Source organism: Chiloscyllium punctatum, chromosome 4 (assembly GCF_047496795.1).
Source record: "Chiloscyllium punctatum isolate Juve2018m chromosome 4, sChiPun1.3, whole genome shotgun sequence".
Taxonomy (NCBI): domain Eukaryota; kingdom Metazoa; phylum Chordata; class Chondrichthyes; order Orectolobiformes; family Hemiscylliidae; genus Chiloscyllium; species Chiloscyllium punctatum.
The window spans coordinates 36,947,941-36,964,313 of record NC_092742.1 but is presented as its reverse complement, the minus strand read 5'-3'; the positions used below and the strand labels follow the sequence as shown (position 1 = coordinate 36,964,313).

General features: G+C 38.7%; 1 protein-coding gene across 4 annotated transcripts in view; it reads right to left on the bottom strand.

Annotated features, from left to right (window-relative positions):
• rtn1a (reticulon 1a) overlaps nucleotides 1-16,373 on the bottom strand; it is a 244,232-nt gene that overhangs the window by 14,311 nt on the left and 213,548 nt on the right. For all 4 annotated transcript variants that reach the window (XM_072568391.1, XM_072568392.1, XM_072568393.1 and 1 more), the window contains 2 exons: nucleotides 6,393-6,600; nucleotides 875-1,013 (listed from right to left, as the gene is read on the bottom strand). In XM_072568391.1, coding sequence (XP_072424492.1) covers nucleotides 875-1,013; nucleotides 6,393-6,600 — 347 coding nt within the window. The remainder of the gene's footprint in view (nucleotides 1-874; nucleotides 1,014-6,392; nucleotides 6,601-16,373) is intronic.

Sequence of the window (16,373 nt, the reverse complement as noted above, 5' to 3'; positions counted from 1 at the left end):
AATGAGTCTACTTATGCTTTGCTGTGATTAATGTCTGGCATTTAATGTTCAAAGTGCACGTTGAAATTAAATAAAATTCACATGTGAATTCACATCCCATAACATTGCATGCCCTGATTAAACAATGCCAGGCAAGGTCTCATTTTCGTTCATAAACTTGTCAGTGGAAGTGGTGGACATGTATTACAATGCAGATCAAACTAGTGCCTTGCTCTCTACTATAAATGATATTGTTGTTTAAGGCACCAAAGTAGGGAATGTGATAAACAGCATCATTACATTTAAGTACTTTGCATAATTTGATAAGTGCTCGTCAGATGCATTAAAAATATGATCTGTACAAAAAAGAAATTCCACTCTAAGGAGAGAATAATGACATTAAGATTTGCTCACTGACTGGCGAAGCAGTGCAAAGCATTCCTGTTCATTTATGTTTACGAAGGAAAGAGACAAGATTAAATTATGAATAGATTTGAGAAGCATTTTTCTGGTAAGTAGAGATGAAATAATCCAAGAAAATTAAATTTTATCGAGGTAACAAGAATTTAAATCAGTTTACAATATTATCCTAAATCTACATACTTCAGGTGAACACTGCAAATATGGTGCACTGTATGATAAATTACTTGTGACCAGATTATGAAAGATGTATATTCACTGGTTGAGTCCTGACTCTATGGCTAAGACAGCAATACAACAAGTATTGGGGGAACACAGGAATATTGCTGTGGGAGTAACAGAAGAGGAATCACGGGTGATTCTTCAGTGGCAAATGAAAGCAGTATTAACCTTCTTAAACTAAATGTCAGGTTGAAAACTGAATTGACAGTTCTTAACATTAAGTAATAAAAGAAAATGGCTTAGATGTCCTTACTTTCAGAGAATCCACAAGGTCTTGCACAAGAAACAGTCGTCGCAGCTCTTTGACAGTACTGTTTACGTACACCAGTGCAGAATCAGCATACTTTTGAATCTGCTCTTCGGAGAGGGTGGCATCCATATCCAAATAAGCTCTGCCAATATAAAACAATTTATTTTACACAGAGAAAAAAGCAAATGTTTATGGAAGTTAAGGTGCTTTTCCAGAAGATTCAATGAAATACAACTTGTGCATATTGAGCAAATTTTACTGGAGCTGTGGGCTGCCATGTCCTTAGGTCCTGAAAGGTTTAATCTTTGGATCTTAAATGAAGTGGCTTTGGTTTTAATTTTTCAAAGTATCAATATTTGTAAAAGGGTTCCAGAGATTAGAAAATAGTGGACCAACTCCTTTATTCAAAAAAGGGAGACAGACAGCAGGAATTTACAAACCATCTGCTATAGTTAAGGTGTTAGAAGCAATCATTAAATTCATTATAGCAGGATATTTAGAAAATTATCAAGATAATCTGGTAGAGTGAACATGGTTTTGTGAAAGACAAATCATGTTTATTGGCCTTTCAGGAAGTAATAGGTGCTATAGATAATAGGGAAACAATGGATGCACTACACTTAGAGATTTCCAGAAGGATTTTAATAAGGTCCCATATCAAAAGTTCAGTGCAAAAAGTAGAAACTCATAGGTAATAGTAATTGCTTAACTTAAAGGAAGCAGTGAGTAGTAATGAGTCATTTTCTGGTTTACAAGATGTAACAATTGGCATGACATAGGAATCAGTGGTGAGCATCAACTGTTTATAATTTGTATAAATGACTTGAATAAAGGGACCTAGAGTATGATTTCTAAATTTTCTGAAGGCACAAAAATAGGTAGAAAAGTAAGTTGAGGGCATAAAAAAGCTACAATGAGTAAAGCTGCAAGATAAATAAGTGGGAAAAAGTCAGGTAAATGAGCGTAATATGGGAAAGTCTAAACTTGTCCATTTTGGCAGAAAGAATAGGGAAGTGTTTTATCTAAACGGTGAAAGATTGCTGAGCTCAGAGGTGCAAGGGGATCCGAATGTCTTTGTGTATGACTCACAAATGATTAGTATGCAGGTACAGCAAGTAATTAGGAAAGCTATTAGATTATCATCATTTATTGCTGGAGAACTGAATACAAACTTGCCTTTGAAGTGATCTTAAAATTGGTGTAATGTTAGATATGAAAAGGAGAAAATGGTTTCACTCTGCTAACAACAAAGCCAGCAAGGCATAAACAAGACACGGCTGAGGGCTGGGAGGACAGACAGTGGGGGATGTAGGAAAGATGAACAGTTAGATGTTGGCATTTTAGCTGTACTGGATCATGGCAACGTTGACTTGAATAGGCTGGCAAATTTTGGAGCGTAAGTCTTCAGGACTATTACCCAAATGTTGTTGGAACCTTTAGCCTTGGCAATGTCCAGTGCCTTCAGCTATTCCTTGAGATCACATGGAATTGAACTAGTTGAAGATTGGCATCTATGATGCTGGGGAACTCTCAAAGAGGCCCAGACAAATCAGCCATTGGACTTTTCTACCTGAAGATTGTTACAAGTTTTTCAGCCTTAGGATTTGCACTGATGTATTGGGCTCCCACAACCTCAAAAATGGCAATATTTGTGGAAGTGATTTGTTTAATTATCGATCAAACTGGATTGGAATAACTGCAGAGCTTAGACCTGATCTGTTGGCTGTGGATTTGAACCGCTCTATCACTTGCTGCTTATGCTTTTTGGCACTTAAGCAGTTGGTGTTATCGACCGGCTGAACTCATTTTCGGGCGTGCCTGGCACTGCTCCAGGCATGCCCTCCTCCATTCTTTAATGAACCAGGCGCGATCCCCTGGCTAGACGGTAGTGGGGATATGCTGAACCGTGAGGTTAGAGATTGTGTTGGGAGTTCTGCTGCTGCTGATGGCCCACAGCACCTTATGGATGCCCAGTCTCGAGCTGCTAGATCTGTTCAAATCTGCCTATTTAGCACAGTGCTAATGCCATACAACATGATGGAAGGTAGCCTCAATAGAAAGAGGTACTTGTCTCCACAAGGACTCTGCAATGGTCATTTTTACTGATAATGTCATGGACAGTTGCCTATATGGCAGGCAGATTGGTGAGGATGAGGTCAAGTATGTTTTGCCCTCTTGTCAGTTGCCTCACCGTCTGCCGCAGACTCAATCTAGCATGTCAATTGTATAAGTGCTTTACAATTGCAAGTTGTTGTTGTTGCCCTCTGTTTGTCAACATAAACTTATCAATCTTCATTGTTGTACTTTCTCTCCTGTTTTGCCAAGGTCAAACTCTCAGCACACAGAGCTGCACCAGTAAGATCTTACACTAGAGACGCTTAAGAACACAAAATACAAAAATTTCACCTACTTCTTCTGTTTGCAGATGTATAAGATTTTACACCTTTATAAATCATTATACTTCACCCAAGATGGAGTTTTGGCACCCATTTATCAAAGGTTGAAAATCTCATCCAATGTATTCACATATGGGACGGCAAATAAAATAAACATTTCCTATTGTATTATCCTTCGAGGATTAGGTACAATTTACCCAATCACGAATTGCCTCAGATGGCAAAAAGAATTTGCATTTATATAGTCCCTTTCAAAACCACAGAACATCCCAAATCTCTTGACAGTCACTGAAATACTTTCAAAGCACAGACACTGTTTAAGGCAGGAAAAATTGAGCTAATTTGTTGTTTGTGAAAAGTCATGATGAATAGATAATCTGCTATTGTGGGTTGAATGAGGGACAGGTATTGGCTAACACACCAGGCATAATTCTCCTGCTCTTCTTCAATGTAATGTCATGGCATCTTCGTACGTTCCTGAGAGGAGAAATGAGCATATTTTCAAGGTGCTGAGGAAGCTCAGCAGTTCAGACAGAATCAATCAGTAGAGACACGGAGTTGAAAATTTGAGACCAATTTGAATCTTCAGAAGGGGCCAATTCTGTTCTTCTCCACTGATACTGACAGATCTATTGACTTTCACCAGCATTTTCTGTTTTAAATTCAGATTCACAGAACTGCAGTATTTTGCTTTTGGATAAATGGGGCCATTGTTTAATTCTAAAAGGTGACACTGCAGTGCTTCCTCAGGAAGGAAGCTCAATTTTGATTTCTGTGAAGTCTAGGAGAAGTTGGGAGGTTGTATTATGGTGTGTGTATGTATGTGTGTGTGCAGTGGAGGGGGGGGGGGGGGTGTGGGGGTGGGATGGAGGCGCATCAAACCCTCAGTGTCCTGACTCCAGAAGCAAACGTCATAGAGCAAACATCTGACTGCAGAATGATCTGGAGCTCTTCTTTCTCTCTGAAGTTAAATTATACATGCTTAATAGTAGTGAGGAAGAAAGAGAAAAACTCCAGGAAAATATTAGTGGACCAATTGGCTGTCAAAACTAATGGCAAATAGAAAATCCAAAGAAGTTTAAGGTAATGTATTTGACAGGACAAACAAGGCAAGTGTCTATGCAATAAATGTCAAGATTCTGATAAGTGTAGAGGAAGAGAAGCACCTTCTCGTGCACGTCTACAGATCTCTGAAGATGGGAGGTCAGCTAGACAGGATGATCTAGAAGACATATGTAATATTTTCCTTTGTTTGCAAAAGCCTAAAATAAAAGAGCATGGAGACACTAGAACTATGAAACACTAGTTAGTCCACTATTAAAGTTGAATACAGTCCAGGTCCCTGCATTACTAGAAAGAGATGTTCACAATAGAGTACAGAAGGATATTGCCAGAAACTGAGAATTTTAGTTATGAAGAAAGATTGGAGAGGTTGGCCAGTTTTCTATGGAATAGAGGGTCTGAAGGAAAATTGAATTAATGTGTATAAAATTGAGTGGCCTACTCAGAGTGCTTAGGAAGGATCTATTTCCGATTGCATAGAGTTAATAAAGTATGGAGCATGGATTTAAAGTAACTAGTGAAAGGATTAGAAGGGAATTGAGCAGAAAGTTTTGCTAAGAAGTGGTGAGGTTCTACATCTCAGTGCCTGAAATCCTACCTCATTTAAAAGTAATATTTGGATAAGTACTTAAGGTGCCATGGACCAAGACTTGAACATGATTTGACTGCACTGCTTTATCCGTTTGAACAGACAGGATGGATTAAAAAGCGTCCTTTTGTGTCATAAACTTTCCCATGTTTCAATGTTAACCATAAGAATTAGGAATAGTGTTCGGAATAGTCTGATTATATGTCAGTATCTTTATCATGCATTTCAACACCTTTCCATCCAGTTATGATGAAATGAACTATGTTGAAGCATCGACAAGTTAAATACTGTATTGAAAACAGCTGTGCATGTGTTCAAGTTTTTAAGTGAAATGTTAAGATTGCCTGAGTACCCAGTTTGGGACAGCATTTCTGTAAAGTTTTCAATGAACGCTGCATTATCAAAATTATTGCACTTCATTTGAGAGAATGAATTGCTTGTTCAACAGTCCACTATACAGGCAGCTTTCTAGTGTCCTATTGTTCTCAGTCAAAATCATGTAAAACATGTGAATTGGTCAGCATCCAAGTTGTTTTTACGCAGCAGTTACTGTCCTTCATAAACTAATTATATTGTGTGAAAATCTTGTTAAAGGCATTATTGTCAAAAACTGTGGTGCTGGAAAAGCACAGCCAGTCAGGTAGGATCCGAGGAGCAGCACAGTTGATGTTTCGAGCATAAGCTCTTCATCAGGAATGTTGGGGCAAGGGGACCGAGAAATAAATGGAAGGAGGGTGGGGCCGGGGGTGGGGGGGAAGGTAGCTGGGAATGCAATAGGTAGATGAAGGTGGGTGGTGGTGGTGATGGTTATAGATTGGAGTGGAGGGTAGAACAGATAGGTGGGAAGGAAGTTGGACAGGTAGGAAAGTTCAAGAGGGCAGTGCCAAGTTGGAGGCTTGGATCTGGGATAAGGTGAGGTGAGGGGAAATCAGGAAACTGGTGAAATCGACATTGATCCCATGTGGTATAACCTTATTCCAGATCCAAACCTCCACTTGGCACCACCCTCTTGAATTTCCAACCTGTCCACCTTCTTTCCCACCTAACACTCCATCCTCCTCCCCGACCTATCACCATCATCCCCACCTTCATCCACCTATCGCATTCCCAGCTACCTTCCCCCAGCTCTACCTCCCCGTCCCATTTATCTCTCAGCCCCCATCCTCACCCCACCCCACATTCCTGATGAAGGGTTTATGCTTGAAATGTTGACTCTCCTGCTCCTCGGATACTACCTGACCTACTATGGTTTTCTAGAACCGCACGTTTTGGCTCTGATCTCCAGCATCTGCACCCCTCACTTTCTCCTTAAAGACATTATAGATATACAAATATTATTTTGTGCTGACTATCCACACATTAATATCCCAATAAATTTCAGCTTGTGAACAGCAAAGGAAATATTATCATTAGACACACCGAGAGCATTACAGGTTACAACACTGACGGGAAGAAAAATGGGCTATACACTTACTTAAAGGGATGTCCTTCATCAGTCTTCTGCACAGCCTGTAACACTGATTTATAAATTCTGAAGCTGATTGTAGCAGAGAGTGCTGCAAGTGCCAGGTAAGCTATGACACTCACAACGCTGAACTGGGTGAGTGAAAACAACAGAAGAAGCACACTTCCAAAGACAATTCCTGTCTGCTTGATGTCACGCCAGTACAGCAGGTCAATAACTGAGGAGAAAGAAGAAAGAATAAGATAAATCTGCTACACCAAGATCAATTAATATGAATAATGAGTGCTTCTGGAAAGTAAAAGGAAGAGTTTATGTTTAACCAACTTATTGAAGTTCATGAAACAATAACATGCACTGTGGAAAAAGGGGGATCCTGTAGATGTATCGTACATGGATTTTCAAAAGACATTTGACAAGGTGCCATGTAAAATGTATTGCACAAAATAGGAAATTGTAATATGAAGGTGGCACAGATAGAAGATTTGCTGACTAGTAGAGGACAATGTGAATGTATAAATGGTGATTTGTAGGATGTGACAAGTGAAGTCCTGCAGGGTATCTGTTCTGGGATGCCAGTTATTTTTACTATTTGTATCAATTACTTTGGTGAGGGAGTGAAAGCATTGTAGCTAAATTTGAAGATCACACAATGATAGGTAAGAAAGCATGTTGTAAAGAGGACACAATGCAGTTGCAGGTGGATACAGATAGATTAGATGATTGGGCAAATATCCAGCAGATGGAGTGTAGTATGGGAAAATGTGAAGTTGCTCACTTTGGCAGGATGAAAGAAAAAAAAGCAGAATGTTACTTCAATAGGTGCAGAATTTCAAGGTGCAAAGGGATCTTGGTGACCCATTGTATGAAGCTATAAGATATCAATATGCAAGTACAACAAGTAATTCAGGTGACTAATGGAATGCTATCCTTTGTTATGAGAGGTATTGAACATAATAGTAAGGATACTGATGGGAGGATTTAAATGCATTGCACATGGTTCAAAAGAGGTTTACTATATTGATAGCTCAATGAGTTGGTTGTCCTATGAGGAAAGGTTGGACAGACTGGGTTTGTTCCTACTTGAAAGGCCTGGCAACATGGAGATGGAAAAGATGGCTCCTTTTGTGGACAAGTCCAAACCTATTGTTTAAAATTAGGTATTGCCCTTTTAGAACAGAGAGGAGGAGAATAAATTTTCTCTCCTAGGTTTGTGTGGCTTTGGAATCTCTGCCATGGAAGTCACTGGAGGCATGGTCATTGAATATTTTGAAGGGGAGGGATATAGATTCTTGCTACACAAAGTCATCAAAAGTTATCAGGGATACATGGGAACATGAACATTGAAACACAAACAGATCAGACCATAATCCTATTGCATGGTAAACAGGCTTGATGGTCCAAATGGCCCACTTCTGCTCCTAATTCACATGTTCTTATGTTCTTAAAATGGGATGAGCATAGTAAAATTATTTGAATGCTTCATTGGCCTGGTTTTCTTTACCTCGCCCTATTCTAACCAGTAGAAAATTCATCAGAATATACAAATATCCACATTACAAATTACACCTGTGAAAGAAATATGGAGCTTAAAATAAGCAAAACTTTGGAAATTTGATGTCTGAATTATATGACTGAAATGTTTAGAGTTGAGAATCATTTGAAGGTCAGTATCTATTTTAGCGGGTATTATATATTTACTCATGCCCATTAAAGCACAACAACAGCTGATATAAAATGGATCAATATCAACATGAAATTATACTTACAAGACATTTTAACTGGTTTGCAAACAGAAATAACTTGAACGATGAAGCCAATAATTTATAACTCAATACATTATGACAAATTAAATTAAAATTCCAATTCCAATAGTGTAGTACAATTTAGCAATTAAATAGGAAAATAATTACCTTCTCCATGTAAAGTATTACAAACAAAAACACAATTAACAAGCATGTAAAACCATGCTGCTAATTGCATTTCATAAATACTACATGTGAGTAAGTTAATTGAATTAATAAAACCCAGAGTGTTTGAAGACTTCAAATAGGCAAAAGCCAGTTGTGTGGTATGAGGGAGTTATTCTAGATATATTGTCTACCTTGTTCAAGTATTTTTAAAAATTGCAATATATGCATACAAGAAACTTGATCAGCTTCAAAGAACATAAGCCAACTGATCACATTAAGGAATTAAGGAAAGGCTGAAAGCTTTTGAACAGGTAACAAAATATAAAAATATTAGGTGGTCATGTGGAAATTGAAAATGAAATAATATTTGCATGTAATTATTAATTAAGCACTGATAGCATAATCAGAATGACAATGTTTTCAACAAAGTTTAATAGCTGAATGCTGAATAGCATTTAACCAAATTAAATTATTTAACCCAATATAACTCACTGATTAATACCATGTTTGGAATATTGAAGAGTTTAAATATCCTTGTTCTTAAAAGAACGTTGTTGTATTTCATAAGGTTCAGATCGCTTTTGATTTATTTGGTTCTAAGTTATACAGAGACACAAAGCAATTCATTTCCATAAGGATGTCTTCACACAGATCTTTAAATTCTGAGCCCTGAAGAATATAAACTTTGACAATTTATATTTATATGCAGGGCATTAAATATAATGATATGTCCCAGCCCATTAGAAACTAAGTTACTAAAAATGTTCATATTATAGAATGTAAATATTCAAATTAAATAATATAACACTGAACATTCTTCCTGAAATTTGGTTTAGAATAATAAAGTTATTGGAGATTATTTTCTAAGGAGCTGAATAATCTAGAGAGTGATCTAAAAAGGGATGAGAAAGGAAGGCAGGTTGCAGAATGAAGTGTTACATGTAGTTTAGCTTCACTTGCAACTTCAGGATTTTGCTGCAAAATCTGACACTCTACTCTGAATGAGCTGAACTCTGAATTGTAGGGAAGGAACAAAAATGTATGATCAGTGATGGGAATGCATTTAAATTGAAACTCAGTCTGTGGCCCTTCCAATTAAAAACAAAATGTTGCAACACTTCCCAAGTCCAGAGAAAATAGTAGAAAAAAATCAAAAACAAATAATGTCAGCTGAAAGTTAGATCAAGGGACAGCAAGTTTTGAGGATTCATAAACGGAAAAAGTACTCATCATCCTGTGCTTTTAAACTGAAAGCTTACTTTGGCTCTTCATACCTCTGAGAGATATCTTTCAACCAAATGAAGATGATCAAGATCAAGAATCACATCCACCTCACAATTAGCCAATTGATCAGCTGTATATGATTGGCAGATTCAAACTACAACCCAGATTTCATGGCAATGGCAGGTAAATACAGTCACAGGTGTTGCACAGTCTTGGTTAGTAAAGGACAAAATGAATAATTATAAATTCTGGTTTTAGATTTATAAAGTGAGATCCTAACATGCTGATTGACTCATGATTCAACAAGCTTTCTTGGGGTTGGGGGAGCAAATTAGTTGCCACTGAACACTGATCCTCAACAGTTATCCTGTAGCTCAGAGAATCAAAACTATTGTCACTGTTGTGATGTAGAAAATATGGTAGTCAATGTATAGCGAACAAAGTCCCACAACAATAACGAGATATATTATCTGTAAATCTGAAATTGAATGAAGATTAACTATTAGGGAAGATCTCCACTCTTACTTGAACAGACATATGCGATCATTTGAATTGACCTGACAAAGTGTACTGGCCTCAGTCTAATTTTCCATCTGAAGATCATTAGAGGCCTACAACAGGACATTGCATTTTGTGTGAGCATGTTCCAAGGTTGTATATTCTAAACCATGCTTTCTGGTACTAAACGCTGACTACTTCTAAAAATTTTAGTGGCTTTCTCTGTAGCCATATAATTTGTCCCTTATTAATGAGAAGTCATCAACTAGTCCAACATCTTTTTCTTAATCCATTACCTTAAACAGATACTCTTACAATGGTATAAACATTCCTAAAACATTGGTACCTATGTTTTCTGTAAAGGACGTCTGCTACAAATGGACATCACTCAATTTGTTTAGATTACTCTGCAACCTGTCAACATTTTCTAAATTATTAATCTGAACATAATTATGCTGCCTGTGAAATTAACATTGGCTCAATTTATCTCCTAATCTAAATAATTAATGAAAACACAAAGCAGCGACAGCCCAAACATGGAGTCTTATGAAGTTTCATTCAGCCCTGGCCCATTCAGTTTCACTTCAATTAATGACATTTCATTCAATAGGCTCCTAATGTGCACTTTGTTTTCTGGAAAACAAGATATACAGTGTCAACAAGAGGACCATTGTCCAATCTATTGGTCATTTTCTCAAAGTTTCTACCTTATTGACCTGTTTAAGGTCTATTTTCCCCCAAATCCATACTGGCCTGCCCTCATAACTACATAGGTTTTATCTGATCTGAAAGGGACCAAAATGTGACAAATTAATTTTAATATGGATAATTGCGAAGTCATGCACTTGGGTCAAAAAAAAGGGAAGGCGATCTATTATCTTAACCGGGAGACACCCCGGATGTTCCAATGCAAAGGGATCTAAGTGTACTCTTTCATGAGTCACAGACAACTAGCATGCAGGTACAGCAGTTAATAAAGGAAGTGAATGGAATATTGGAATTTCTAGTTAAGGGGATAGAATATAAAAGTAAGGGAGTGGTGTTGCAAGGTATTGGTGAGACCGGACCTGAACTATTGTGCACAGTTTTGGTCCCCAATTTGAGGAAAGATGTAATGGAAAGATGTAATGGGAGGCAGTTCAGAGGAGGTTCACTAAATTGATCCAAGAGATGGAGGGTTTCTTGTATGAAGAGGGATTGAAAAGCTTAGGCCTATACTCTGAAATTTAGAAGAATGAGGAGACATCAAATTGAGGTATTCAAGATGATAAAAGGGATGGATAAAATATATGTGGAGGGGATGCTTCCTCTTGTGGGCAATCTAGGACAAGAGGTCATCGTCTTAGGATAAGGGGTAGCAAATTTAAAACGGTTGTGAATTTGTAGAGCTCACTATCCCAAAGTGCAGTGAATTCTGGGACAGTGAGTAAATTTAAGGAAGAATTAGACAGATTTTTAATTGGTAATGGGTTGAAGGGATATGTTCAGAAGGGAGGAAAATGGGGGTGAGGAGCATATCAGTCATGATCGGATTGCAGAGCTGACTCAATGGTTCAAATGGCCTAATTCTGCTCCTATATCTTATGAACGACTTTCTACATAGTGCTTTCCAATGGTTTCCCCATGAGAAGCATTAATATTACTGAATCCATGAGCCAATAGCTCAAATATAACAATCCCACGGGCCCATCCTGCTCTGCTTCCTTAGCCTTTGTTAGCACTCTCGAGAAACTGAATCAGGCACACTATGCAATCAGACTTAAAACAGCCAAATCATAACATTCAGTTCTATTAAAGCAATTCAGGTCGGAACTCCTGGGGCCTCAGCAGAAGTGATAACTGAGAAAATCTATTAAGCTTATTCTATACCTTTATCGTTTTATGTAACGTGTCTTTATAAATCCCTCTTGCAGCCTCGAAATAACAAGAGAAAATCTGCCAATACTTGTACAATAATCCACTAACTTCCTTTCTAGTGCTTTATTTCCAAAACATGGCAAAAGATAGTTGGTGTGTTTTGGCAGCCATTTAACTATCCAAACTGCTTGGTTACCTACACATCTTTAAACAAAATGGACATTGTGATGATCAATAAACAGACATAAGTACTGGACTTTCATGGAAAAGTCAGGAAGATTGGGTCAGTTACGTCCTGACTAATGGACCATTATTCTTTATGATGTGGCGATGGCAGTGTTGGACTGGGGTGGACAAAGCCAGAAGTCACAGGACATCAGGTTGGAGTCCAATGGGTTTATTTAAAATCACAAGCTTTTAGAGTGTTACTCCTTCATTAGGTGACTCTCCCAACGAAGGAACAGTAGGCCAAAAACGTGTGATTGTAACTAAATCTGCTGGACTATAACCTGGTGTCATGTGACTTTCAATATTCTTTAAGAGGGCTCCCACCCACTATATTCTCATTCCAGGGGAAGCAGGGCAGATTAAAGTTGTTCCAATGCTTCTGTAGGTACTGCTGAGATAGCAATGCAATAGGGTGGATTGCGCGGCCAGCTTGAACACCTGCCTCAATTTACTAGGACAGTGGCTCAGTGGTAGTGATGAACGTCAGGCTCTCAAATTCCTAACTCCTACCCATCTTCCATGTCCCCCATTTTTCTCCATTCCCCTCACTTCACCCACCTCACAGCTTCCATAGCCAGTCACATAGTATACACTTTGGGCAGAGTCATGATCCCAGCTGATGGAGCTACTGGGCAAGTCAGATCATAGATACACAATATTGCATACAGTGGGTTTTAAAAACATAATTGCATTATTAAATTTGAAGAAATAAAAAATTAAACTATTTCAGCAGTTCAATACATATGCATTTGAGCAAAGAAATAATTATTTCAAAATATTTCATAGTAATTTTTACTTTCAAAGGATATCCCTTTTGTCAATCCACACTGTTTCATAAGATGGTAGTTTTACTGTGCTAGTCAACTTTGTGTTAAAATATTACCTGGTGTGGCATAGGAACCCCAATCTACTATGGTAAACTCTGATACATCTGCTGTACAGTAAAACAGTGGACTGAAAAAGGTACATACTGTCATTCACTTGCCTCTGTACCTTGGGCCTTCTCCAACTGAGATTTTCAGTTTTTGTTCTTCCTTTCTAACATCTTTCCAAACAAACAAACAGTCAGCCTCTAGGAGGTCTCAGCCATCAGTGACTGTGTCCCAGATTTCAATGTCATGACATTGCTGGCAGAATGCCCAAGAGGTCATGACCTGGAGGCCAGTTCACCGTATGGAAGGACATTGGGTACATGGCCATCATTCATCCATCTGAATGGGGGAGAGTTATGTAGCCATTAATGATTTTTGCAATAAATGCACGATAACGTGACACGAGAGATTATTGATTGCTGAAGATATCCAGGCTCTATAATCCTCAGCAACCATTTGATTGATCAGTCACTTGATACAGAAATCAATACATGCATTGCATACTAATGGAACTAATATGCACCAGGACTGGTGAGTTGGTGACCTTGTATTGCCAAGCAGATACAGAGAGAGAAACTGAATTAGTTCCATATTCCTGCATTTGGCCCATATCCCTCAAAACCTTTCCTATCCATGTGACTGTTCAACTGTCTTTTAGATATTGCAACTCCACCACTTCCTCTGGCAGCTTGTTCCATATACACACCACCCTCTGTGTGAAAAGGTTGACTCTTAGGTCTCTTTTAAATGTTTCCTCTCTCACCTTAAACCTATGCCCTCTAATTTTGGACTCCCCTACCATGGGGAAAAGACCTTGGCTATCCATTTTATCAATGCCTGTCTTGATTTTATAAACATCTATAAAGTCATCTCTCAGCCTCTTATGCTACAGGAATAAAAGTTCAAGCCTACTCAGCCTCTTCTTAAAACTCAAACTCTCCAGTCTCAGTAACAACCTTGTCAATCTTTTTGCACCCTTTCCAGTTTAACATCCATCCCATAATACAGTGACCAGAATTGTACGCAGTACTCCACATGTGGCCGTACCAATGTCTTGTACAGCCGTAACATGATGCCCCAACTCCTGTACTGAATGCTCTGACCGATGAAGGAAAGCATGCCAAATGCCTTCTTCATCACTCTGTCTATCTGTAATGCCATTTTCTATGTATAATGTACTTGCACCCCTACGTCTCTGTTCGACAACACTCCCCAGTATCATTAACTGTGTAAAAGCAAAAGTGAGGACCGCAGATGTTGGAGATCAGAGTCAAGATTAGAGTGGTGCTGGAAAAGCACAACAGGTCAGGCAGCATCCCAGGAGCAGGAAAAATCGACATTTCGGGCAAAAGCCCTTCATTCCTTCAGCCCTTCATTGCCCAAAACATCAATTTTCCTGCTTCGCGGATGCTACCTGACCTGCTGTGCTTTTCCAGCACCACTCTAATCTTGACTCATTAACTATATAAGTCTTACTTAGGTTGTCTTACCAAAATACAACACTTGCATCAATCTAAATCAAACTCCATCTGCCATTCCTCATCCATTGGCCCAGTTGATCAAGCTGCACTCTCAGATCACCTTCTTCACTGTCCACTATACCTACATCCTCAAACTCACTAATGATGTCTCCTATATTCTCATATATTGTTCAAATAAATTTAGATATGGTTCTTAAGGATCAAATGGTATGGGGCGAGAGCAGGAATAGGGTACTGAGTTGGATAATCTGCAGCAATCAGTTTGAATGGTGAAACAAGCATAAAGGGTTGAATTGCCTACTCCTACCAATTTGGGACATTCAGTTTTAGTTTCCCTAAGTCAGAACCTCTTTATTGTCACAACAGTTCAACAGGACAGTGAGCACAGACAGCCTTGCAGACAGGTTGAGAATGGACAGGAATACTGGAGTTTGTTGCTACCACAAGCTTTGTATAATTATTGCCTTCTTTCTATGTAAACCATGACACAAGGTGTCCTGCAGACATCCAATATCAGGGCACTGACACCAGTTGGATTTGATCATTACCAGACATGATTCTGCAAACAGCATTCTTAACACATGCAGCTATCACAGCGCCAACTGTGATCAGTACCACACAACAGAAAATGGATGGCTCTTCAATCATTTCCTAGCGTGCACCTGGGTTGTGATACAACCCTATCACAACTTCACCATATTAAAACTGAGTGCCCGAAAATGGTACTAAACTATACTTACACTACTGAAATGCAGTTTAAAGAAAACGGTGTATAGATCTAGCTGCTACAAGAATTTACAGATTATTTACTGCCCAGAACATAGGTAAGAAAATCTTATGAATTTCATAGTGGCTATGCCTAAGTACAACAATAATTTATTATTCTTGTCAGATTATATCATGCAATAAAATATACTGACTCTTCTCACTGAACTGATTTAGCAATGGAAAGGGATGGGTGTACACCGGAGGGCAAGAGATATAGCTGGGGAAAGGCAATTAGATTTGATCAGACAAGATTTAGGATCCATAGGATGGGGAAGGAAACTGCAGGGGATGGGCACAATAGAAATGTGGAGCTTATTCAAGGAACAGCTACTGTGTGTCTTTGATAAGTATGTACCTTCAGACAGGGAGGAAGTTGTTGAGTGCAGGTTTACAAAGGAGTTGAATCTCTTGTCAAGAGTAAGAAGACGGCTTAAGTTAGGATGAGATGTGAAAGCTCAGTTAAGGTGATTGAGAGTAACAAGGTGGCCAGGAAGGACCTAAAAAGAGAGCTAAGACGAGCAGGGAGGGGACATGAGAAGTTGTTGGCAGATAGTTGGGGAAAAGGCTAAAGTTTTTTTTATAGATATATATAGAACATAGAACAGTACAGCACAGAACAGGCCCGTCAGCACTCAATATTACGCCGACCTATGAACTAATCTAAGCCCGTCCCCCAACATTATTCCATCATCATCCATATACTTATCCAAGGACTGTTTAAATGCCACTAATGTGGCTGAGTTAACTACATTGGTAGGCAGGACATTTCACGCCCTTACCACTCTGAGTAAAGAACCTACCTCTGACATCTGTTCTAAATCTATCACCCCTGAGTTTGCAACTATGCCCCCTTGTACAAGCCGACATTCTCATCATAGGAAAAAGACTCTCACTGTCCACCCTATCGAATACTCTGATCATCTTGTATGTCTCTACTAAACCCCCTTTTAGCGTTTTTCTCTCCAATGAGTACAGACCCAAGTCCCTCAGCCTTTCCTCATAAAACTAGGCAAAATCCTGATAAATCTCCTCTTTTCCAATGCTTCCACATCTTAATAGGGCAACCAGAACTGAACACAATGTTCCAAGTGAAGCTGCACCAGCGTTTTGTATAGTTGCAGCATGACATCACAGCTCTGGAACTCAATCCCT